The sequence below is a fragment of the Rhinoderma darwinii genome, chromosome 10, assembly GCF_050947455.1.
Source record: "Rhinoderma darwinii isolate aRhiDar2 chromosome 10, aRhiDar2.hap1, whole genome shotgun sequence".
Classification (NCBI taxonomy): domain Eukaryota; kingdom Metazoa; phylum Chordata; class Amphibia; order Anura; family Rhinodermatidae; genus Rhinoderma; species Rhinoderma darwinii.
The window spans coordinates 68,714,528-68,740,572 of record NC_134696.1 but is presented as its reverse complement, the minus strand read 5'-3'; the positions used below and the strand labels follow the sequence as shown (position 1 = coordinate 68,740,572).

Sequence of the window (26,045 nt, the reverse complement as noted above, 5' to 3'; positions counted from 1 at the left end):
CTATATAGTGGACCCCCTCTGTATATAGTGGCCCACATGTGGACCCCCTCTGTATATAGTGGCCCACATCCCCACATATAGATGTCCCCCCCCCGGTAGATAATGGCACTCACAGTTTTATTAGAAAAAAAAACAAAAAAACTTTACATACACTCAGGATACCGTTCCCACGCTGTCCAATGACAATGCAGACCTGCTCTCTTCTGAGGTCGTCTGCTGGAGCTGAACGACGCGTCGTTAAAAAGCGCTGATTGGCAGGGCAGAATGACTTGCCCCGTCAATCCGCTCCTTTCAAGAACGGAAGCTGCGCAATGACGTAATCACGCCGCTGGCTTCGTCGAAAGGCGCGGATTGGTGGGGCAAGTAATTTTGCCCTGCCAATCGGCGTCATTTGTAAGGCCAGGCTATTCAGCGCTAATGCAAGTATTTGTACCTGCGTGCTTTAGACGCAGGTACAATTACTGCAAGACGGGGTGGCTGTCGCTAGCACAGGGGCAACCTCTGATGCTGGCGACGCCTACGGGCATGAGAGGGCCTGTTTCGCCCCGCCCATACCTGTTAGAGGCTCGGCGGGACACGTGCACCGTAGTAGCGGCACTACCGCTGTAGCAGCCATAACGACTGCTAGCGGCGCCACCGGGCATATAGGGGGGCATGTCAGCTGGTGGCACAGGCCACCTCAAGCCGCGGGCCCCGTAGCAGACGCTACGGCTGCTATCTTGGTAGTTACGCCGCTGAGAGGTTCCCAACCAGGGTGCAGTATGGGAGTTGCACGGTGGATTTACCGCCTTCGCTCTGGTGGACTTAAAGGGGTTGTCCGAGATGCCATCGTATTTTCAAAAACCCCTTTAATGCATGTAAGTTATAAATGCAAATACATTTGTAATACGTTTTTCAAAGTGGCCACGTTTCCAGATCCTGCCGTCGGGAATTTGACTGTTGACGTCTCTCTCTGCTCCGGCTCTCCTGCTTTGTTGATCTTGAATTCTTTGCCGGGTATACAACACGTCACTTGTTGTAACGCGCATGCGCGGCCGCTGCTGTTATCTCGAACAGTCGGGACCGCGAGAACAGCAGTGACTGCGCGTTACGGGCTGTGAAGCAGAACAAGCCGATCTACACCACGTGACAAGTGACGTGTCGTATACCATCCGAGGTCTCTGGTTCGAGACCATGTGATCGGGATACGACACGACAGTGGAGGAGGCTGAAAAGGTGACGTCAGAGCTCATGTGATCAGAAGGAAAAAAGAAGCCAGAGCAGAGAACAGAAGCAAGATTGCACGGGTAAGTATATTATACAATTGTAAATATGTGCAATGTGGTTTTAATTTTAAAAAACAAAAAAATCTCGTACAACCCCTTTAACCCCTTAACGCTCCATGACCTACTATTAGGTCATGCTAACTGTAGCCTTCGCGCTCAGTGACCTAATAGTAGGTCATGGAGTAAACATGGCGCCGTTCGCGCGGGGCGCGTTCATGAGCTGTGATAGCTGCTGTTTCCGACAGCAGACTATCACTGCTCAATGTGCCGGGACCGATCGCGGAGCTCCCCCGCCGATTAACCCCTCAGAAGCCGCGTTCAATAGCGATCGCGGCTTCTTAGGGGTTAATCCGCCATCGCCGGCCTGCTACACGATAGCGGCCGGCGATGGTGACTATGGCAACCGGACATCAAACAATGGCATCCGGCTATGCCATAGACGGAAGCCTAGTGGGTCCTGACAATGTCAGGACCCACTATGCTTGCTGTCAGTGAGTAGCTGACAGTTCTAATACACTGCACTACGCATGTAGTGCAGTGTATTAGAATAGCGATCAGGGCCTCCTGCCCTCAAGTCCCCTAGTGGGACAAAGTAATAAAGTAAAAAAAAAGTTAAAAAAAGATGTGTAAAAATAAGAAAATAAAAGTTTTAAAAGTAATAAAAGTAAAAGTCCCCCCTTTTTCCCTTATCACTCATTTATTATTAATAAAAATATATAAACAAACAAATAAACTATACATAATTGGTATCGCCGCGTCCGTAATGGCCTGAACTACAAAATTATTTTGTTATTTATCCCGCACGGTGAACGCCGTAAAAAAAAATAATAATAAACCGAATCACAATTGTTTGGTCACTTCACCTCCCAAAAAATGGAATAAAAAGAGATCAAAAAGTTGCATGTACCGAAATATGGTCCTGATCGAAATTACAGTTTGTTACGCAAAAAATAAGTCCTCGCACGGCTTTATTGATTGAAAAATAAAAAAGTTCTGGCTCTTAGAATAAGGTAACACAAAAAGTGAATGATTGTTTACAAAACGTATTTTATTGTGCAAACGCCATAAGACATTAAAAAAAACTATAAACATCTGGTATCGACGTGATCGTATCGCCCCGCAGAATAAAGTGAATATATCATATATAGTGCACGCAGTAAAAAAAAAAGAATAAAAAAACAATAGTAGAATTGCTGTTTTTTAGTCACCACGCCACCTAAAAATAGAATAAAAACTGATCAAAAAGCCGCATGCACCCCAAGAAAACTACAATGGATTCCTCAAGGGGTCTAGTTTCCAAATTGCGGTCACTTTTGGGGGGTTTCCAATGTTTTGGCACCACAAGACCTCTTCAAACCGGACATGGTGCCTAATAAAAAAGAGGCCTCATAATCCGCTAGGTGCTCCTTTGCTTCGGAGGCCGGTGCTTCAGTCCATTACCGCCCGAGGGCCACATGTGGGATATTTCTCTAAACTGCAGAATCTGGGCAATACGTATTGAGTTGCGTTTCTCTGATAAATCCTTTTGTGTTATAAAAAAAATGGTATAAAAAGGATTTTCTGACAAAAAAAAAAAGTAAATTTCACCTCTACTTTGCTCTAAATTTCTGTGAAACACCTAAAGAGTTCATAAACTTTCTAAATGCTGTTGTGAATACTTTGAGGGGTCTAGTTTCTAAAATGGGGTGTTTGATAGGGGTTTCTAATATAGGGGCCCCTCAAAGCAACTTCAGAACTGAACTGGAACCTAAAAAAATAAATAAATGAGGCAATACTTCGCTTCTCATATTATACTGATAATGAGCCGTGCCCACCCCGAGATTACCCCAGTTTTGACCGTTTGTATAAACGGAGACCCCTATTAGACCGTTTCAGTGCCCGGTTTTCCCAAGCATTCACCCCCGAGAAGTGTATTTCTATTGATGAGTCCCATGTACATTTTAAAGGGAGGGTTCAATTCCGCAAGTACCTGCCGGGTAAGAGGGCAAGGTATGGCGTGAAGATGTATAAGCTGTGCGAGAGTGCATCATGGTATACCTACAGCTTTAGGATATATGAAGGAAAGGCCACCCCCAAACCAGACTGCATCCTGGACTACAATAGGTACATGGGAGGGATGGACTTGTCAAATCAAGTCCTGAAGCCCTACAGCGCCATGCGGTGTGGTATAAGAAGCTGGCCGGGCACATCATACAGATGGCTTTGTACAATGCGTACGTGCTACGTCGATGTGCAGGCCAGAGGGGAACTTTCCTGGAATTTCAAGATCTAATCTTTAGGGACCAGGAAGGGGGGGCACCCAGTACTTCTGGAAGCGAGGCCACACGCATCGTACCAGGGCAACACTTTCCAGGAGAAGTTCCCCAAACCGGTGGAAAGGGAAAGAGTCAAAAGAGGTGCAGAGTCTGCTATAAGAGGGGGATAAGGGAGGACACATTATACCAATGTGACACGTGTCCCGAAAAACCAGGGCTCTGTATAAAAGATTGTTTTAAAATGTATCATACATCCCTTGATTTTTAATTTACCCTGATGCACTCCGCACAGCTTACCCCCCTCATCTTTCCCTTCTGAGCCCTGCCGTATGCCCAGGCAGCTGATAACAGCCACATGTAGGGTATTGCCGTACCCAGGAGAACCCACATTACAATTTAAGGGGTGTATATCTCCGGTGGCACATGCTGGGCACAATATATTGGACACTGAAATGGCATATATATATATAAAATTGAAAATCTCACACTGCACCATCTGCTGCGCATTATCTTTTACACAGTACCTGTGGGGTCAAAATGCTCACTACACCTCTAGATGAATGTCTTAAGGGGTGTAGTTTTTAAAATGGGGTCACTTCTCGGGGGTTTCAACTGTACTGGTACCTCAGGGGCTTCTGCATACATGACTTAGCACCAGAAAAGCTCCAGTAGGCCAAATGGTGGTCCTTTCCTTCTGAGCCCTCCCATGGACCCAAACGGCAGTTTATCACCACAAATGGGGTATTGCCGCACTAAGGACAAATTGGGCAACAAAATGGGGTATGTTGTTCCCTGTGAAAATAAGACATTTTGATCAAAAATGACATCTTATTGGAAAAAATATAATTTTTTTCATTTCACAGCCCAATTCAAATAGGTGCTGTGAAAAAACTGTGTGGTCAAAATGATAACAAAAACCATAAATGAATTCCTTGAGGGGTGTAGTTTCCAAAATGGGGTCACTTCTGGTGGGTTTCCATTGCTTTGATACCTCTGGGGCTCTGCAAATGCGACATGGCACCCGAAAACCAATCCAGCAAAATCTGGACTCCAACAAACACATAGCGCTCCTTTCCTTCTGAGCCCTCCCATGGGCCCAAACGGCAGTTTATCACCACAAATGGGGTATTGCCGCACTAAGGAAAAAATGGGCAACAAAATGGGGTATGTTGTTCCCTGTGAAAATAAGACATTTTGATCAAAAATGACATCTTATTGGAAAAAATATAATTTTTTTCATTTCACAGCCCAATTCAAATAGGTGCTGTGAAAAAACTGTGCGGTCAAAATGATAACAAAAACCATAAATGAATTCCTTGAGGGGTGTAATTTCCAAAATAGGGTCACTTCTGGTGGGTTTCCATTGTTTTGATACCTCAACACCTTCAAACCTGGCATGCTGCCTAAAATATATTCTAATAAAAAAGAGGCCTCAAAATGCATTAGGTGCTTCTTTGCTTCTAGGGCTTGTGTTTTAGTCCACGAGCGCACTAGGGACACATGTGGGACATTTCTAAAAACTGCAGAATCTGGACAATACATATTTAGTAGTATTTCTCTGGTAAAACCTTCTGTGTTACAGGAAAAAAATTGAATAAAATTGAAATTCAGCAGAAAAAATGAAATTTGCAAATTTTATTTCCACTTTGCTTTAATTCCTGTGAAATGCCTGAAGGGTTAAAAAACTTTCTATATGCTGTTTTGAATACTTTGAGGGGTCTAGTTTTTAAAATGGGGTGTTTTATGGGGGTTTCTAATACATAGGCCCCTCAAATCCACTTCAGAACTGGTACCTTCAAAAAAAGGCTTTTGAAATTTTCTTAAGAATATGAGAAATTGCTGTTTATGTTCTAAGCCTTGTAACGTCCAAGAAAAATAAAATAATGTTCAAAAAACGATGCCAATCTAAAGTAGACATATGGGAAATGTGAACTCGTAACTATTTTGGGTGGTATAACCGTCTGTTTTTCAAGCAGATGCATTTAAATTCTGAAAAATGCTATTTTTTTGTAAATTTTCTCTAAGTTTTGCAATTTTTCACAAATAAAGACTGAATATATCGACCAAATTTTACCACGAACATGAAGCCCAAAGTGTCACGAGAAAACGGTCTCAGAATCGCTTGGATAGGTTTAAGCATTCCGACGTTATTACCACATAAAGTGAAATATGTCAGATTTGAAAAATGGGCTCTGAGCCTTAAGGCCCAAACTAGGCTGCGTCCTTAAGGGGTTAAGGAGGGCTTTTACTTTTGTGGCCTTCTTGTGAAAATAATGTTATCTTAGCCTTCTAATTTGAATCTCCTATGAGCCCTGCAGATAACTTTTGTACTTTTTAAATTAATTTAGTCTTCTCAATACTGATCTAATATCACAGATATTTTTAATATGATTGTGTTCACATAAAAATATTGTTGGCATCTCGTCCTGAAATGTATCTCTATTGCCGGCGTTTCAACTATTTTAAGATGATTTTTTGATCCTCTATAATATCTTAATACTTCTATGGGGAGTCTTTCCCTATTTATAGAATATAATCTATTGCGGATATTAGTATTCCACTCACTTATTTGAACAACATGATCTTTGTCTATATACTATATTCCTCCTGATGGTCTTACTATCGATCTGAGTCCTAACATCCTTATATTCCATCATGTGCCGGATATTTATAATATGTCCCTAGTCATGTAAATCCTTCGATATTTACAGTGATTTTCTCTTTGCCCGTTTCATTTTGGTGCTCCCATGATGGATATCTCTGTTACACTCCTAAGACTATCGTATTCTCGATTCTAAGTTCACGGACATGCGCAGTGAATCGTTTTTTATACTTGTTCATTTGGCGTTGTTTCTTTTATGTGCGCATGCGCAAGGACCGTTTCTGATTGGTTGGCGGGTAACACTGTTATTGGAGCATTTTGCTGTCCATCTTCACTACATGACCCATAGCGAGTCCCTTATTCGTTGGATGATGGTGGTATGTGATTGGAGCATATCTTTTCCGTTCGATGTTTTTATGAGGATCATTACTATTGGCAGCATTAGTCCCGATGACGTCATAAATAGGAGACTCTGCCGCCATTAGCCCAATTTTCCCCTGAGGACACCACTGCGGTTGTGAAACATGTCGGGGGTGGCGGGCTTTTTCAATTTTAAATTCAATGTGTTCTGACAAATTTAAGTCCCTACTCCAAGCGTACTGCAGCCGCAAATCTCAAGCGTCTCACATAGGCAGTGTGGCCATCTAATAGAGTGGTTTTACTGCACTCAGACGGCATTGACTATTGAATATTAATAGTATCACTATATGGAGACTTTTCAGTTCACATTGCGGTGTTAATTTTCATTTGTATGCTTATAGTTACTCTAATAAAGCTGTACGCAGTTATACTAGTAAGCATTCATAGGTGTCAGGGAAACCAGGGCTAATCTTTTTGCTTTCGGCGATATTGATGTGTTTTTTGTATGTACTTCAGCCCACCAGACACCTGGGTCTTCTCTTTTTTTCCCATAATGTATATCACATGTGTTTTTGTAGCGATCACGGGAGTTTCACATGTGATAATTAAAACCTAACACCACATAAACACAGAAGTAGCAATATGGTTCCAAAAAGCAGAAACCTTTTATATTGAATCAAGATGGTTAATAGTATTCATAATGCAAGTAACTCATGTTAGCATAGCATTCCAATCGTTACGATCGTTTAACCCCATAGGGCCCAAAGCATCAAACTGCAATGCGTATATATAGTTTCTAATCTCAACAATGTCTCATGCTTAACTCGCATTATTCCTGCAAACGTCATACAAGTATGACATTCTTTCATATGTTGGATCAAACGTGGGTGTAGTGGCCGCGGGCCGTCGGGTTTACTCACCTCCCGATGCCCGCAGCCGTGGATCTGTGAGCGCTGGTCCCCATCTCCTTCCTAGGAGAGACGCCAGCGCTCACTTACGCTCCGTTCGGCTGAGTCCCGTAGGGTGCACGCCTGTGCCTGGCCTTAAAGGGCCAGCGCGCGCAAATAGGAGGAAGTCATCAACTGCCACGATTTCCTGGTCCATAAGAAGGCCCCTGGCCTTCTAATCCTTGCCTGAACGTTGTTAGTTTTCCCAGTCTCTTGCAAATGGTCCCTTAGTGTTTCCCGTTCCTGTTGTTACCCGTGCCTTGTTACCCGTTCCTGTTTCCCGTGCTGTGCCTTAGTATCAAGTCGTGCCACGTCCTGTGTCGTCTGCCACGTCCGGAGGAATCCGCCACGTCTGGCGCAACTTGCGGCTCCTGTGTCATCCGCCACATTTGGCGCTGTCTGCTGCAAACAGCTCCATCTGTGCCAGAGCTGCGGCCACCATCTGGACTAATACAGGTACCCTTGTGTGGGACATTGTATTTCTGGGGTTCCTATTGTTTGGCCAGCTGCCTCCCCGCTATGGCGGTACGGCCTAGTGGGTCCACTAACCCGCTTCATGACAGTACGCTCAGGCCATGGACCCCGCTGGTCAACCTGAGACTTTGACGACACAAGCCATGCTGGCCGAGATTGAGGATCTCCAGTCACGACAAGACCAGCTCCTCCTGTCGGTGAACGCCATAGCCCATCGGTTGCTTGCTCCAACCACAGTCGTCACCGCACCCTTTCCAGCGGTTCCTCCTGCTACACTTCCTGTCTGTATCGTTACCAACCCCCTGTGTTTCTTGCCGCTACCTCCACGCGATGACGGAGATCCGAGGTCCTGCAGGGGATTTTTGAATCAGTGCCTGATCCATTTCAGACTACATGCCAGGTCCTTCTGTTCGGATGACGTCAGGATTGCCTTCATCATCTCTCTCCTTACTGGCAAAACCCTGGCATGGGCTAATCCTCTGTGGGAACATCAGGGACCAGAGACCCGTAGCTTGCAGTGCTTCTTACAGACCTTCCGCTCGATCTTTGAGGAACCTGGGTGAGTTTCTTCGGCTGCTGCATCCTTGCTAACCCTACACCAGGGAGACCTCTCCGTGGGCGAGTATGCCATCCAGTTCCGTATCCTGCTGCTGAATTGACCTGGAACAACAAGGTTTTGGTGTCTACATTCTGGCAGGGACTGTCTTCAGGGATCAAGGACGAGCTGGCTGCTCGCGATCTGCCATCTACCCTGGACGATCTTATCCTACTTGCCTCCCGGGTTGACATGAGGATCCGGGAACGTTGCCAAGAGGTTCTCCGGGAGAGAGAACTTCCTAGGCTGGATTCTGCTGTCCTGCAATCCCCCTCAGTCGTCCCACCAGAGGATCCGATGCAGGGTAATTGTCAAATTGTCTACCCAGGAGAAACAACGCAGACGCACTTCTAGACTTTGTCTGTATTGCGGCCGTGGAGGCCATGTTGTGCGTCCTGTGTCCCCAGGGGCCGGAGAGACCCCATTGCCTAGGATTGGTTGGAGACACAACCCTAGGTGGAACGGAATCTAACAGAGCATTCGGTTCCAAATTGACTATTCCTGTGACCCTGGTATCCGGTGAGAGGACGCATCAAGTTTCTGCCTATCTTGACTTTGGCTCTGCTGCTAACTTCATCCAGAAAGAGCTCGTGGATCATCTTCAGTTGCCCACAGTTCCCCTAGAAACGTCTTTGGCTGTTGCCTCAGTTAATGGACTGCCTCTGCCTGATCCCATCATTTCTAAAACCAAGCCGTTGAAGCTCCAGGTTGGAGTCCTGCATTCTGAATTAATTTCTTTCCTTGTTTTGCCCAAGGCCATCCGGTTCTGCTGGGCCTGCCTTGGCTTCGACTACATGCCCCAGTCCTGGACTGGAATTCTGGAGAGGTTCTCCAATGGGGCTCCAAGTGCCATGGTCGTTGTCTGTTGCAGATCCATCCTGTCAAGCCTTCTCTGCCTCAGTCATTGGCGGGACTGCCTCCCCATTTTGCTCAGTATGCAGATGTTTTCAGCAAAAGGGAGGCTGAGACGCTGCCTCCACATCGGACCTATGAATGCCCCATTGAACTGATTCCTAATGCCTCTCTCCCCCGTGGACGGGTATATCCTCTCTCCTAGCCTGAGTCTCTATCCATGTCGGCCTATATCAAGGAGAATCTGGAGAGCTGTTTTATACGAAAGTCTTCCTCCCCGGCAGGGGCTGGATCCTTCTTCGTTAAAAAGGATGGATCCCTTCGTCCCTGCATTGACTGACTACCGGTGCCTGATCACAGTCAAGAACAAATACCCGTCGCCACTCAATTCTGAGCTGTTTGATCGCATACAAGGAGCCAATTTTTTTTCTAAGCTAGACCTGCGGGGGGCTTACAATCTCATCCGGATTCGCCGGGGTGATGAATGGAAGACTGCATTTAACACCTGGTACGGGCACTACGAATACCTAGTGATGCCCTTCGGACTGTGTAACGCTCCCGCAGTGTTTGTTTCAGGAGTTCGTTAACGATATCTTCCGGGATCTACTCTATGTCTGTGTTGTTGTTTATTTCGATGATATTTTGATTTTCTCCCCAGATCTGACGACTCATCGGAGGCGTGTCCGTCAGGTTCTACTACGATTGAGGGAGAATCATTTATATGCCAAGTTGGAGAAGTGCGTCTTTGAGAGGAATTCTCTGCCCTTCCTGGGCTACATCATCTCGGATCAAGGCCTCAAGATGGATCCTGAGAAAGTGAAGGCTGTCCTGGAGTGGCCACGTCCTCAAGGCTTAAGGTCCATACAGCGGTTCCTGGGATTCGCCAATTTCTACCGGCAGTTTATTCCTAACTTCTCTTCTCGACGGCTCCCATCTCGACCCTTACCAAGAAGGGTGTGAACGCCAAAGTGTGGACTCCAGAGGCAGAGTCCGCATTTATAAGCCTTCACTTCAGCCTCGATCCTCCATCATCCTGACGTATCTCGGCAGTTCTCACTGGAAGTGGACGCTTTTCTGTTGGTGCAGGTGCACTTCTGTTCCAGAGGAGCTCTAAAGGAAAGGCAGTAGTATGTGGCTACTACTCAAGACTGTTTTCTTCTGCTGAGCGCAATTACTCCATTGGAGATCGGGAGCTGCTGGCCATCAAATTTGCTCTGGAGGAGTGGAGACATCTTCTGGAGGGCGCTGCTCACCCCATCCTGATCTTCACCGACCACAAGAACCTTACTTACCTTCAGTCTGCACAACGACTGAATCCCCGTCAAGCCAGGTGGTCGCTGTTCTTCACCCGTTTTCAGTTTGTGCTCCACTACCGTCCCGCAGACAAGAATGTGAGGGCCGATGTCATTTTATCCCGCTGACCGGCCTACCTTCTGCTACTCGTCTGGCGAGTCTCTTCATTCTACTCATCTTTCGCTTGCATGGCTTGCCTCTACACATCGTGTCAGATCGGGGTGTTCCGTTTACCTCTAAGTTCTGGAGAGCCCTCTGTAAACTCCTGGATGTGAGTTTGGACTTTTCCTCAGCCTATCACCCCCAGTCCAAGTTGAAAGGATCAACCAGATCATGGAAAATTATCAAATTATCTCCGCCACTTCATCTCTTCACAGCACGATAACTGGTTACAGCTTCTTCCATGGGCCGAGTTTTCATACAACAACCATACAAGTGAGTCCACCAATTCCACTCCGTTTCACATCGTGTACAGTCAACATCCCAGAGTCCCTCTTCCTGTGTCGACTTCATCTCAGGTACCCGCTGCTGACTCTGCATATGGGGACTTCCTGCAAATCTGGCAACAGACCCGGTCCTCTATTTTGCTGGCGGTAGATCGCATGAAGTGAAAGACAGATACTAGGAGAAGAGCCGCCTCCGTATCTTCCGGCACTAAAGTCTGGCTGTCCTCTCGAAACATTCGCTCGAGGGTGCCTTCATACAAGTTTGCTCCCAGGTTCCTTGGTCCTTTCGAGATCCTGCAAAAAGTCAACCCTATCTCCTATAAGCTGCGGCTGCCTCCTACTTTTATGAATCCCTAACTCCTTCAATGTGTCCCTCCTGAAACCAGGGGTCCTGAACCGCTAGAGCAAGACTTCTAGTTCCACAGTTGCTCCCAGCCGTCGTCCTGATGTATTCGAGGTAAAGGAGATCCTGGACGGCAAAAGGGTAGGAGGAAGGACTTTCTATTTGGTGGACGGGAGAGGGTTTGGTCCTGAGGAGAGGTCCTCGGTGCCAGAAGAGAACCTCAGCGCTCCTGCTCTTATTAAAAAGTTCCTCTCTCACTCTGGCCCCAAGAAGAGGGGGCGTAAGAGGGGGGATACTGTAGCGTCCATGGCAGCGGGCCGTCGGGTTTACTCCCCTCCCGACGCCCGCAGCCATGGATCTGTGAGCGCTAGTCCCCATCTCCTTCCTAGGAGACGCCAGCACTCCCGCGCCGTTCGGCTGTGTCCCGCAGGGTGCTCGTGCCCGACCTTAAAGGGCCAGCGCACGCAAATAGGAGGAAGTCATCATCAACTGCCACGATTTCATCGTCTATAAGAAGGCCCCTGGCCTTCTAATCCTTGCCTGAGCGTTGTTAGTTTTCCCAGTCTGTCTTGTAAATTAGTGTTTCCCGTTCCTGTTGTTACCCGTGCCTTGTTCCACGTTCCGGTTTCCCGTGCTGTGCCTTAGTATCAAGTCGTGCCACGTCCTGTGTCATCTGCCACGTCCGGAGGAATCGGCCACGCCTGGCGCAACTTGCGGCTCCTGTGTCATCTGCCACGTTTGGCGCTGTCTGCTGCAACCATCTCCATCTGTGCCAGAGCTGCGGCCACCGTCTGGACTATACAGGTACTCTTGTGTGGGACATTGTATTTCTGGGGTGTCCTGTTGTTTGGCCAGCTGCCTCCCTGTTGCGGCGGTACGGCCTAGTGGGTCCACTAACCCGCTTCGTGACAGTGGGTAACCATGTCCTGTAATGAATGATCTGCAGTGGTCCCTAAATCTAATAATCATAGGTCTAATAGCCTTGCCTATATAAAAAAAAGGACCGGCTCAGAAAGGCAGGAGCACTATTTGGCATGCAGATTTTGCTGGATTGGTTTTTGGGCGCCATGTCGCATTTGCAACCAGAGTACAGTGGAAGCCCCAAAGAAGTGACCCCATTTTGGAAACTACACCCCTCAAGGCATTTAAAATTTGCCTGGACATATGACAGAGCTCACTAGTGAAGAGCACGATGCGCGTTTTGAGGTCTATTTTCAGAGCATTGGCCCACAATTGCAGGACTCCGAGGTCAAATAGTAAAACAAACTAGTACCGCATTTTGGAATCTCCACCCCTTGAGGCATTTTAAGGGGTGTAGTGAGCATTTTGCTCCCACAGGTGTTTTTTTGATCTGCATACACAGAGATTAACGTTAATCAAGTGTCCTGATAATGAATACACATGAAATCCAGCCTGGACGTCATGTGTATTCAGAATCCTGACACTTCTGACTCTTTTCTTTTGAGATTTCTAGCAAGTGAAACGAAATCTCGTTTACCTCCGTAATCTCGCGAGATTTCGCTTCCCTTGCCGGGGTCTCACAGAAAAGATTCAGAAGTGTCAGGATTATGAATACACATGACGTCCAGGCTGGATGATCATGTGTATTCATTATCAGGACACTTGATTAACGTTAATCTCTGTTTATGTGGCTGCACATCGCTGCTGTGTAAATCAATGGAGATGAGTGTATGATGCTGACTGGTCACTGATTGGTCAGCGTCATACACGTAAACACGCCCTGTTAAAAACAATACACGCCCAGTTGGACATAACAAAAAAAAAAACACCCAGTTGTCCATTTCAAACCTCATTTGCATATATATAAAATTGCTCATAACTTGGCCAAAAATGAACGTTTTAAAAATAAAAAAAAAACACGTTACTGTTATCTACATTGCAGCGCCGATCACATGCAATAGGAGATAGAGATTTGAGAATCTGGTGACAGAGCCTCTTTAAATTAAAAAAATACAATACACCTTTTTTGCAATAAACATTAAAATAAGTCTCAATACATAAAACATATACATATTCTGTATTAGCGCGGCCGTAATAACCTGCACAACAATTTTTTTGCATCATTTATGATGTGTACGCTGTAAAAAAATAAATTAAAAACTGCTTTCTATCACTTATTGTGGGGCACGAGGTGTGATGAATTTAACCGCCATGTGCCTCACATAGTAATTAACCCCATCATGTACCTTACACATTAACCCATTATGACTGAGAAACATGATGGGGTTAATTACTATTAATGTGAGGCACATGGAGGTTAAATTCATCATCACACCTCACATCAGAAAATGGAAGAACTTTTTTTTTTTTTTTCATAATTGTTTGCAAAATTATCGTTTTGGTATCAAAATTGCAATATTACACAAAGTATCGGTATCGAAGTCCAAATTCTGGTATCGTGACAACCCTAGTATGAAGTGTGAACAGGACCCTGTGCAGTACCGGCCCCACGATTGAGTGTTAAATAAATTACATTAAGGCCCGATTCACACGACCAGAATTGGACCGTGAAAAAACGGTCCGTGTATCAGCCCGATTTCCCGGCCCAAACACAGTACATGTGATCGGGACTACTGGCATCATAGTAATTTCGGCTACAGTCACACAACCGTGAAAAAAAATGGCAATTAAAACTGATTGTCAGTTTTTCATGTCCATTTTCTATCAGTGTCTCCAAATGGATATCCTTTGTCACAGTTTTTTTTGTCCCATTCCCCCTGAAAACACCACAGTGCCCATGTAGATAGTGCCGCAATGTCCACGTAGATCGCAGCACCACCTCCCTTGTAGATCGCAGCGCCACATGTAGATCGCACTCCCACCCCCCCGCCCCCTTATAGATGGCGGCGACTGTAACTGCCACTAGGGGCTGAATCCCCTGCCAGAGGTTGCCGATGCTCTGACTGGGGATTCAGCTCCTAGTGGGAGCTACAGTGGCGTTATCTGCATGGGGGGTGGCGCAATCTCCAAGGGGGGGGGGTGGTGCGATCTGCAAGGGGGGTTAGTATCTACAGTGTGGTGTGGCACTATACTACTATACTAGGAGTTTCTGCTTCCCCACGGAACTGCTGTTCCGTACTGTATAATTTTTTTTCACTACAGAACAGCAGTTCCGTGGGGAAGCAGAGACCGAACGGGGATCAGCTTGTCAGACAGGGCAGTCTAGGCAGTGGCGGGGCGGAGCTTCCTCCTGCAGCGGGGCACCACTAAAAAAATCTATTCTATTCTATTGTTAAAAAACAGAATCTTCGGAGGGCTTTCTGGGCGAGTTAATCAAAGATTAATCGCCCAACCCTACTCCAGGGCGTTGCAAATGCGACATGGCATCGAAAACCATTCCAGCAAAATGTACGCTACAAAATCCAAATGGCACGCTTTCCCTTCTGAGCCCTACCGTGGATCCAAGCAGTTCATTACCACATAATGGCGTTTTTCGGACCCATTCAGTTCTATTGGCCGCGGACACCTTTCTGTATCGCTCGGATGGGTGTCCGTGCCGTAGAACTATGCCTGGAGTTATAAAGCATGTCTGTTTGTTTTTTTTTTTCGTGTTTTATTGGCCATTCTCCCATACTTTGTATCGGAGCACAGCCCGAAAATGCGGGCAGCAGACGGCTGTGCCCGCAACCGCTCGCCGTGATTATGGGCACGGTCGTGTGTATGGGGCCTAAAAATTAAAAATGTATACGTGTTTTCAGAAAAAAAAAGTAGATTTTCATTTTCACAAACTTATTCTAATTAATTTAGTAAATAACCTTTGGGGTCCAGAAGCTAAAGCCCCTAGATAAATTCCTTGAGGGGTGTGGTTTCCAAAATCTGGTCGCATTTGGGGGGTTTTCACGGTTTTGTCACCAGAAGACCTCTTCAAACCTGACATGGTGAGGCCCGACATGGTGAGGCCCCAAAATCCACTAGGTGCTCTTTTTGCTTCTGAGGCCTGTGTTTTAGTCCATTACCTCACTAGGGTTACATGTGGGATATTTCTAAATATTTATTTCCCAGATTCTGTAGTTTTGAGTTGCTTTTCTCTGGTAAAGCCTACTGTCTAAGGGTCAATTCACACCGTTTTTTGGCGCGGAAACCGCCAAAAGACGGGCGACTGCCTCCTATTTCAATAGAAGGCGGAGGCGTTTTTTTCCCGCGAGCGGAAAAACCGTCTCGCAGGAAAAACAGCTTCATGCCCTATCTATGGCCGTTTAAGTCTGACCTCCCATTGACATCAATGGCGGAGAGTCTATTTCGCTGCGTTTTTTGCACGCCGAAAATCGGCGTGCAGGCAGAGCAAAATCTGCCTCAAAATTCCAAACTGAATTTTGAGGCAGATTTTCTGCCTGCAAAAAAAAACTGTGTGAACCCAGCCTTACAGAAATGTATTACAAATGAATGTTGGCAAAAAAAAATAATTTGTAAATTTCTCCTCTACTTTGCTTTAATTCCTGTGAAACGCCTAAAGGGTTAAGAAACTTTCTTAATGCTGTTTTGAATACTTTGAGGCGTGCAGGTCTTAAAATGGGGTGATAAAAAATTGCCTTTTGACATTTTCTTAAACGTGAGAAATTGCTGCTAAAGTTCTAAGCCTTGTAACATCCTAGAAAAATAAGGACGTTCAAAAACTATGCCAATGTAAAATAGACATATGGGAAATGTTAACTAGTAACTATTGTGTGGTATTACTATCTGTTTTAAAAGCAGATACATTTAAATTTAGAAAAATGCAAATTTTTGCAAATTTTCTCTACATTTTGGTGTTTTTCACAAATAAAAACTGAATTTATTGACCCAAATTTTCCACTAACCTAAAGTACAATATGTCACGAGAAAGCAATCTTGGAATCGCTTGGATAGGTAAAAGCATTCCAAAGTTATTACCACAACGTAAGACGTGTAAGAGTTGAAAAAAATCTGCTTCATCCTCAAGGCCAAAACGGGCTCAGTCCGGAAGTGGTTAGGCCTCATGCACACGACCGTATTTTTTCCCACCCGTAAATACTGGCGTAAATACGGGTCCGGTGTCACACGTATTCGACCCGTTTTGCACCAGTATTTACGAACCAGTGCCCGTAAATATGGGTCCGGTGTCACCCGTATTTACGGGCACGTTTTTGGCGGCAAAATAGCACTGCACTAATCGGCAGCCCCTTCTCTCTATCAGTGCAGGATAGAGAGAAGGGACAGCCTTTTCTGTAATAAAAGTTAAAGAAATTCATACTTACCCGGCCGTTGTCTTGGTGACGCGTCCCTCTCTTCACATCCAGCCCGACATCCCTGGATGACGCGGCAGTCCATGTGACCGCTGCAGCCTGTGATTGACCTGTGATTGGCTGCAGCGGTTACATGGCCTGAAACGTCATCCAGGACGTCGGGCCGGATGTCGAGAGGGACGCGTCACCAAGGCAACGGGCGGGAGACCGGACTGGAGGAAGCAGGAAGTTCTCGGTAAGTATGAACGTCTTTTATTTTTATTTTTTACAGGTTTATACTGATCGGTAGTCACTGTCCAGGGTGCTGAAAGAGTTACTGCCGATCAGTTAACTCTTTCAGCTCCCTGGACAGTGACTATTTACTGACGTCGCTTAGCAACGCTGCCGTAATGACGGGTGCACACATGTAGCCACCCGTCATTACGAGAGGTCCATAGACTTCTATGGACTGTCCGTGCCGTTATTACGGCCTGAAATAGGACATGTTCTATCTTTTTCAACGGCACGGGCACCTTCCCGTGAGAAAACGGGAAGGCACCCGTCGCCAATAGAAGTCTATGAGCCCGTTATTACGGGTCGTAATTACGACCCGTAATAACGGGAGTTTTTACGGTCGTGTGCATGAGGCCTTAAACGTATCTTTACCCAGTGACCAGGTCCTCATTAAGGCCCCATGCACACGAACATATTTTTTCCTGTCTGTAAATACGGGTCCTTGGTCACACGTATTCGACCCATATTGCACCAGTATTTATGAACCTGTGCCCGTAAATATGGGTCCAGTGTCACCAGTATTCCACCCGTATTTACGGCACGTATTCGCTGCAAAATTACACTGCACTAATTGGCAGCCCCTTCTCGCTCTCTCAGTGCAGGATAAAGAGAATGGGCAACCCTTTCCGTAGTAAAAGTAAAAGAAATTCATACTTAGCCGGCCGTTGTCTTGGTGACGCGTCACTCTTTCGACATCCAGCCCGACCTCCCTGGATGATGCGGCAGTCCATGTGACCGCTGCAGCCTGTGATTGGCTGCAGCGGTCACATGGGCTGAAACATCATCCCGGGAGGCCGGACTGGAGGAGCAAGCAGGGAGTTCTGGTTAAGTATTTTTTTTTACAGGTTGATCTATATTGTGATCGGAAGTCACTGTCCAGGGTGCTGAGAGTTACTGCCGATCAGTTAACTCTTTCAGCACCCTGGACAGTGACTATCCCCGGACGTCGCCTAGCAACGCTCCCGTAATTACGGGTGCACACACGTAGCCACCCATAATTACGGGAGCCCCATAGACTTCTATGGGCCTGCCCGTGCCGTTATTACGGCCTGAAATAGGACATGTTCTATAATTTTCAACGGCACGGGCACCTTCCCGTAAGCAAACTGGGAGGTACCCGTGGCCAATAGAAGTCTATGGGCCCGTAATTACGGGCGTTTTTACGTTCGTGTGCATGGGGCCTAAAGCTGAGCTCCGGTTGCTATGGTTAACAAGGCCTGTTTTGAGAAATGACACCCAACCTTCTAGTAGCAGACTTTATTTTGTGCTTTTTGTTACAGTATATTCATTTAGAAAAATAACTTTGTGCTTGAAGCGGAGATGTTTTAAGAAGACTTTAGGCCTTGTGCATAAAAAAAAAAAACATTCAATCACTTCTTTCATTTTCAATATAAACTTTCTTAGAACATCTGGGGAAGAATCAGGTTTTTCTATTTTATATTTCCCATTCCTTTTAAAACCACTTCTCGCTTTGGCTCAAAAATCTGCATCAGAATCTGCAACAAATATGCGATGTGTGAATCCAGCAGATGGTGAACCACAAATAAAGATGTTGCGGTAGTCTAGGTGGGATATGCTAAGGGCATGTACTAGCGTTTTTATTGACTTGAAGTTGAGGAAAGGGTGGATTCAAACATATTTATTTTTTTCTTTTGAGGTGGTGAGGGCTGGGTTGTGCTGCTTGAGACAGGGTGGAAGCAAAGGTTATCCTGAAGCAGTGGACTTGAGACTGGAGAAAGTGTGGAGTCATTACCTGTCATTGACCGGCTGCTCTGTGTACATGCTTACACAGTAGCCTGTTAGTCACCGCAGGAAAGGGGCAGGGGGAGCGCTACTCTCATGAATACAGACTAACTAATAGTCTTCTCTCCTGTATTCTTTTAGCCAAATGGCACAATATTTATTTATTTTTATTCTGCTTCGACTGGATAGGTGTTAATTGTCGATTCTTGGAATACCCTTTTAAGCTGACCGATCCGCTCTAAATCTAAAAATGGGAACACTTTTATTCATAAGGGAACAATCAGCAATGGCTGGTGTCGCTACTTTCCGGTGGCGTTTTTGGCACCTACAGAACAAAAGTGCCTCTCTCGCCTTTTGAAATGTTATATTTACTTGCAACTGACTTGGTATTGAGTCATTCATGGTCTATGGGGCACTGGAAAATGTGTTCTTTGCCTGCAGATAAGATTGTAATTACATGTGAGTTCCTTGTAGGTACACTGCATGCGACTGCAGATAAGATTGTAATTACATGTGAGTTCCTTGTAGGTACACTGCATGCGACTGCAGATAAGCTTGTAATTACATGTGAGTTCCTTGTAGGTACACTGCATGCGACTGCAGATAAGATTGTAATTACATGTGAGTTCCTTGTAGGTACACTGCATGCGACTGCAGATAAGATTGTAATTACATGTGAGTTCCTTGTCGGTACACTGCATGCGACTGCAGATAAGATTGTAATTACATGTGAGTTCCTTGTAGGTACACTGCATGCGACTGCAGATAAGATTGTAATTACATGTGAGTTCCTTGTCGGTACACTGCATGCGACTGCAGATAAGATTGTAATTACATGTGAGTTCCTTGTAGGTACACTGCATGCGACTGCGGATAAGATTGTAATTACATGTGAGTTCATTGTCGGTACACTGCATACGACTGCGGATAAGATTGTAATTACATGTGAGTTCCTTGTCGGTACACTGCATGCGACTGCAGATAAGATTGTAATTACATGTGAGTTCCTTGTAGGTACACTGCATGCGACTGCAGATAAGATTGTAATTACATGTGAGTTCCTTGTCGGTACACTGCATGCGACTGCAGATAAGATTGGAGATGCATTCCTTTTTTTATCCTTTCTATTCCCTTTTAGATTCCTGAATACTGTCGAGCTCTGGAGGAAACTGAGATCTCTGACCACTGTTTCGATCTTATATTTGCATTTGATGAAATTGTGGCTCTGGGATATAGAGAAAATGTTAACCTGGCCCAAATCAGAACATTCACTGAGATGGACTCACACGAAGAGAAGGTCTTCAGAGCTGTCCGAGAGGTGAGCGGGTTACCATGACAAAACAATTCTTTGGGTATTAGGCCCCATGCACATGACCGTAAAAATTGGGCGTAATTACGGACCCACTCCGTTCTATTGGCCGTGGACACCTTTCCGTATCGCTATGGATGGGTGTCCGTGCCGTAGAAATGTTCTGAAAATTATGGAACCTGTCTGTTGTTTTGCATTTCATTGGGCAGTACTCCCATACTTTCTTTGGGAGCACGGCCCGATAATGCGGCCGACTGCCCGCAATCATGGGCCGTGATTACGGGCACGGCCCTGTGCATAGGACATAGTGCTTGTTTGGTTATTTGATAGATTCATGTATCTATTGCTTGTTTTATACCTTTTTTTATTTTATGTATTTTCTTAAAATTACCAATATAAGACTATCAAGAAAGGAATATAGAGCACTGTCTATCTCGATCACACCTTACATAACTATACAAATTTACTGAGGAATGGAACATGGAACCTTGGGCAAAAGCTGAAGTTTTCTTTACCTTTTCACCATTTTATGATGAGATCCCCCACAGTCTTTCAGCCAGCCTCAGCAAAAGCCTGTAATTGGCATGACCACCCAAAACGGATGTCATGGCCCTTCGTTTATTGCTACATTAAAGCGGATCAGTCCTCATACTGTGCTGGGGACTGGTCTGCTTTTCTGTTAGCCCAGCTGGTATAAAGAAAAATCTTGTGTCCAACTAGTTATGAGTCCATTGCTTTCTTGAGGGGAATCGCTGTCCTCCGCCCCTCTCACCAGTGATTGACGAGCTGCCGTGTGGCAGCATGCAGATATGCAGTAACCAGTTAATCGCTGGTGAGGGCAGGATTAGGCAGAAGGTTTGCCCTTATGACTAGGCGTTTGCTGTATTCTTAAGTTATAGTAGCCAAATGGCACAATTTTTTTGTTATTTTTTGCGCTGTTTGCACTAATAGTATAGCTGATATGTGCCCAAACTATATTGCCCTTTACATAGGGCAGCATATTTTGACGATTTGCCCAGGAGGATCCCTAAAGTTATTGTCCAAAACAAGTTCTCCTGGTATGACATACCTAACACGTTCTTGGTAGCCAATGGAAGTGTACACATATATAGATAGATAGATAGATAGATAGATGTATATAAATATATTATATAGAGCGAGAGATCTATATACATCTCTTTCGCCCTAAAAGCCAAGTAAGCACTGTTGGATGTATCCTGCACAGTTTTACAGGTATTATATTAAGACCTAGCATCTATGTTCCCTATGAAAGTATAAATGCACCTGTGTGGTGGTGGTGGTTTTATTTTACATTAAAATACATACTGATTACATAAAAGATAACAGAGAAAAAGCATTCAGAAAACGTAAAAAAGGCCGACGTACAATGGAAGTTCAACAGATGTTCTTACAATTTCCATATGTTATCTTTTAAATCTGTGGAGGCAGATATTGTAGCCTTTTTTAAATAGTACCATTAAAGAATATTGTTCATTCTCTCCCCAGCCGGTGATGGCTAAAAACTGCAAATGTAGATGAGACTTCAGACTTTTTGAAATGTTGATGGAATAACAATAGTTCTATCTTTAATGTATATAAAACCGTTGCAAAATAATTTTCAGTTTATGCTTCGTTGTACTCAAACAGCGGTAAATAACTACGATTACATAACGGTAAAACCCAAACGTTGTATTATACGTTTATTCCGCTCTGCACTTTGAATGGATTTTTACATTCATTAAAGGGGTTTCCCCAAGGGCAGCAACCCCTGACAATATGCCCTATTACAGCGTAGCGTATGGACATCGTAGAGGGAGGCTCCCACTATGACCCGGAGTGGAGAGTATCCGTGGTTCAGACAGACCTGACCTGTCCATGTATTACATCATTTGCTGTATGGCTGGCTGCAACTGATGCAGTTGATCGTTGGGGGTTTCAGAAGCCAGACCCATCTTTATTTTTTAGAAGGGGTTGTCATGATGAGATAATCCTGTTATTTTTGAAGAGCTAGGGACAGACCTCCATAATGCTGACACGATGGCTAACGGTCTGCTTACATCGCCCGACAACGATATTTCTTGCAGCGTAAACAATACAAATAGCCGACGAACTAGCGTTTGCTCGTTCATCGGCTAATTATTGCACTGTTTATACAAGGCAATTATCAGGGAACGAGCTTTCCTATGAACTCTCGTTTGCCCGAAATTTGGCCCGTGTAAAAGGGCCTTAACCCTTGAAGATTGTTGTATTTTCTTATGTTCTCCTTTTCTAATCTTATTATTTCTGTCTTTATACAGAAAAATTAATACATTTGTTCATTAGGAAAATGAATGTGTCTTGGCATTGTCTGGGCATTAAATATGACTATATATTTCTACAGACTCAGGAACGAGAGGCAAAGGCAGAGATGAGACGAAAAGCAAAAGAGTTGCAGCAGGCAAGGAGAGATGCTGAGCGTCAGGGCAAGAAAGCTCCAGGGTTTGGAGGTTTTGGAAGTTCTGGTGGTTCTTCTATTTCTAGCAATGCTGCAGCATTAATCACAGAGAACATCATGGAGCCGGAGAAAACCAAGTCTGCTCCTGTACCAACCAGGTAACAATGGGTCTAGGGGTCATGTTTATTGGCGTCATTGGTTTACGCAGTAGTGATCCGTAGCTGTGCTTTTGTTGTCTTATTTCTAAGCTCTATAAAAACTTTGTTTTCAGGCCTTCTGGTACTAACAAAGCCCTGAAACTTGGAGCCAAAGGAAAAGAAGTTGATAACTTTGTGGACAAGCTGAAATCGGAAGGAGAGACGATTGTTACCACTGCTGCTGGCAAGAGACCATCTGAAGCGGCAAAGGTCCTGCCGCCACCTGTCAATGTAGAGAGGTGAGTGAGGAGGCGGCACTTTAGATGTCATGTTAAACATTTATTCCTTTATTTTAGTGGTAATTTCCAGGAATTGCTTTTTCAAATGCTTTGAACTATGAGTAATAAAGATTTCTATCTATTCAGCATTCATTTGAGGATTGAGGAGAAAATATCCTTAACCTGCAGCAGGGATGGTGGTCTGCAAAATATGGAAGTCCATGGTCTCATTATGCTCAGAGTGTCCGATGATAAGTTTGGAAGGATCCGTGTTCTTGTTGATAATGAGGACAAGAAAGGGGTACAGCTGCAGGTGAGAAGTCTGGCAAGGCAGGGCATAATATTTTATTTTTTTTCCCCGTTTTGATATGTTTTAGATAATTTGATTCATGTAGTCGTGAAAACCAAGAACGCACTGTTAAATGTTAAATATATATTATTGGCATATGTTATTAGCAGAACAAAAAATGACAGATGTGGACAGAAGCCTTCTTCCATGATCATTTATGACCAAATAACATTCAGAAACTAAAGTGGCTCCGTCGCAGGAAAAATAAAAATGTTCTGGATCTTTGGATGTGATGATGCAATAAACATTTTTTTAAGTGTTATTGTGCAAAAGTAGTAGAACGTTAATAAATATATATAGATTCCTACATACAATTTTCGTGTTCAGCATATTCATTCCAGTCACTGATTGGCAACTATCTCGCTATGAACCGTAATAGGGAGAAAGCTGTCAATCAGCAGCAGGGGGAGCAGCAGCAGCTCATGAACACCCGGGGCTCCCTCCTCACAAAGTTCTCACAAACTTACAGAACTATCACACATAAGTGACACACTGCTGAAATGAGCATGTCTGTCACTACTTTATACTGCCCTCAAAGAGACGTCACTGACCAGTTCCCGTTAATACCAATGTCTAGTTATTCACAATAATATTCTATGTTTAGCAGTTGTATGTATCTTTTTTTTTTTTTGCAGACTCATCCAAATGTGGACAAAAAACTTTTCACATCCGAATCCCTGATTGGATTGAAAAATCCAGAGAAGTCTTTTCCCATTAATAGTGACGTTGGTGTGTTAAAATGGCGACTACAGACAACCGATGAGGCCTTTATACCTCTGACCAGTGAGTCTATTAAATGTTATACTTTGTTTATGGAAAAAATATTTCCCTATTAGGCCATGTTCAGACATGGCAGATTAGTGGCAACGATTTACATTACTATACATGCGGATCTGTTCAGAATTCAGGGCATGCTGCGTAAATGTTACACATTTTCACTGGGTGAAATTCACATAGAACACAACTAAAGTACTGTGTTAATGAAACTCTGTAGCCAATTACTCTGCTTCACATGGGGGGGGGTACTTATTTTTAAAATACTAAAAGGACATAGGTTGTTCTATTACATGCAGCTTATATCTAGACTGCTCAGCATACCTTTACTCTTCTCACATTCATTTGTGACCATTTCTGTCTAGGGCCTCCTTCTCTGATAGTAAAAGTTATTGGGCATTGAGGAAAATTATCACAAGGTGATTGTAGATGACTGCAAAGAACATATTACCGCAATGTGTCCAGAGCAGAATGACTTTTTTCAGCATTCTTCACATATCCCTTACTTTTCTATTTCTGATTTTACTGCAGCATTTAATGCAGAGTGATGGTGTATGTGCTCCCACCTCTCAGCTTGAATGGGGAGCTATGCTATCACTTTTGTGGAGCTTGTCCCCTATATACCAATATGTAATTTAGCAAACTTTGTTTAAACGTAAGTAATTTTCTCCCTGAACAGTTTTAAAGGGGTTGTCCAGTCCTGTGGATAGGCCATCAATATTTGATCGGTCGGGTTCAGACACCCGGCACTCCTGCCGATCAGTTGTATCGAAGTGGCAGCAGCGCCCGTACGAGCGCTGCTTAGCACCTGTTCACATCACTGTTCGCTTTCCGTTCCGGGGTTCCGTCTGAGGTTTCCGTCGGGTAAACCCCGCAACGGAAAGTGAAACTGAGACAACAGCTTCCATTTCAGTCACCATTGATCGACTCCACTATTGATTCCGTCGTTAAAACGTAAACCTGCTGGAATGGTGACGAACGGAAACCATTAGCGATGTTTCCGTCACCGTTGAAATCAATGGTGAATGAAACGGAAGCTGTGGTTTCAGTTTCACTTTCCGTTGCAGGGTTTACCCGACGGAAACCTCAGACAGAACCCCGGAACGGAAAGCGAACGGTGATGTGAACAGGCCCTTACCCATTATTCCTTAGCCTGCTTCCATTCACTTCAGTGAGAGAAGGCTGAAGTACTGTGAACCGCCGCTACCTGTGGATAGGCCATCAATTTTTAGGGATTGGACAACGCCTTTAAGATATGAATTCATGGCACATGTCAAGGTTTATATAGTGAGTCTGTATAGCAAGGATAACACTGTATGAATTCCTCAGAACATGAAAGAAAATCTGCTGGGGTTTACAACACCTCATTCACATGCAGTGGAATAAAATCAGCGGGAAAAAAAATTGTGCATGCTGCAGATTTTTAAATCCACAGCATGCCCATTCTATCGCAGAGTTGTCACATTTCCCTAATACCTCCACAGCGGTACTGACCAGAGGGATACCCTGCCCCCAGGGACAAGAAACAATGAGGAAGTTTTTCCATAAAAGGGTCCCTCCTCTTACCTGCTCCAGTTGTTTCTTGTCCCTTGGGTGCGCGAGGAAGAGGCTATCAGTACACCCCTATGTCACACAGCCTGGTCTCTTCCCACTGCGGTGGGAGGGCTGCATCATGGATGGTTCCCAGGCTGTTACAGCCCCTACCGTCCATTGGCATAAGTCCTTAACATGAGGCGTCCCTGGGCTCTTTTCCACCGCTTTCCCATGGAGGGAAGTCAGCAGGGATAAAAGTGTGGTGAGCGCAGTGTCTGGGTCACCCTGGGCTGGGATTCCCTCTCCACTTCCGGCTGACGGAGGGGCATGGTGTGCGTGATCTAGTCACGCTGCGCTCCCTGATTGATGGACACATCAGGAGGCGTGGCTACAGAGTAATCCCAGAGTTTTGGTGACAAATTTAAATAAAGTGCCTCTCCTCTGCTGTAGTACGCTGGTACTATTCTAGGCAACATAGAACCACAGTATGTCTGCCCCTGATGAATCTATGGAGCCACGCAAGACTATGGACCCTGGAAAAGCCCTTAGACGGGTAAAATC

The 26,045-nt window shown here is 44.9% G+C and overlaps 1 protein-coding gene across 1 annotated transcript in view; it reads left to right on the top strand.

Annotated features, from left to right (window-relative positions):
* ARCN1 (archain 1 coat protein complex I subunit delta) overlaps nucleotides 1–26,045 on the top strand; it is a 76,127-nt gene that overhangs the window by 29,059 nt on the left and 21,023 nt on the right. The window contains exons 3-7 of the mRNA XM_075840047.1: nucleotides 19,809–19,988; nucleotides 22,360–22,571; nucleotides 22,685–22,849; nucleotides 22,976–23,141; nucleotides 23,813–23,960. Of these exons, the coding sequence (XP_075696162.1) occupies nucleotides 19,809–19,988; nucleotides 22,360–22,571; nucleotides 22,685–22,849; nucleotides 22,976–23,141; nucleotides 23,813–23,960 (871 nt within the window). The remainder of the gene's footprint in view (nucleotides 1–19,808; nucleotides 19,989–22,359; nucleotides 22,572–22,684; nucleotides 22,850–22,975; nucleotides 23,142–23,812; nucleotides 23,961–26,045) is intronic.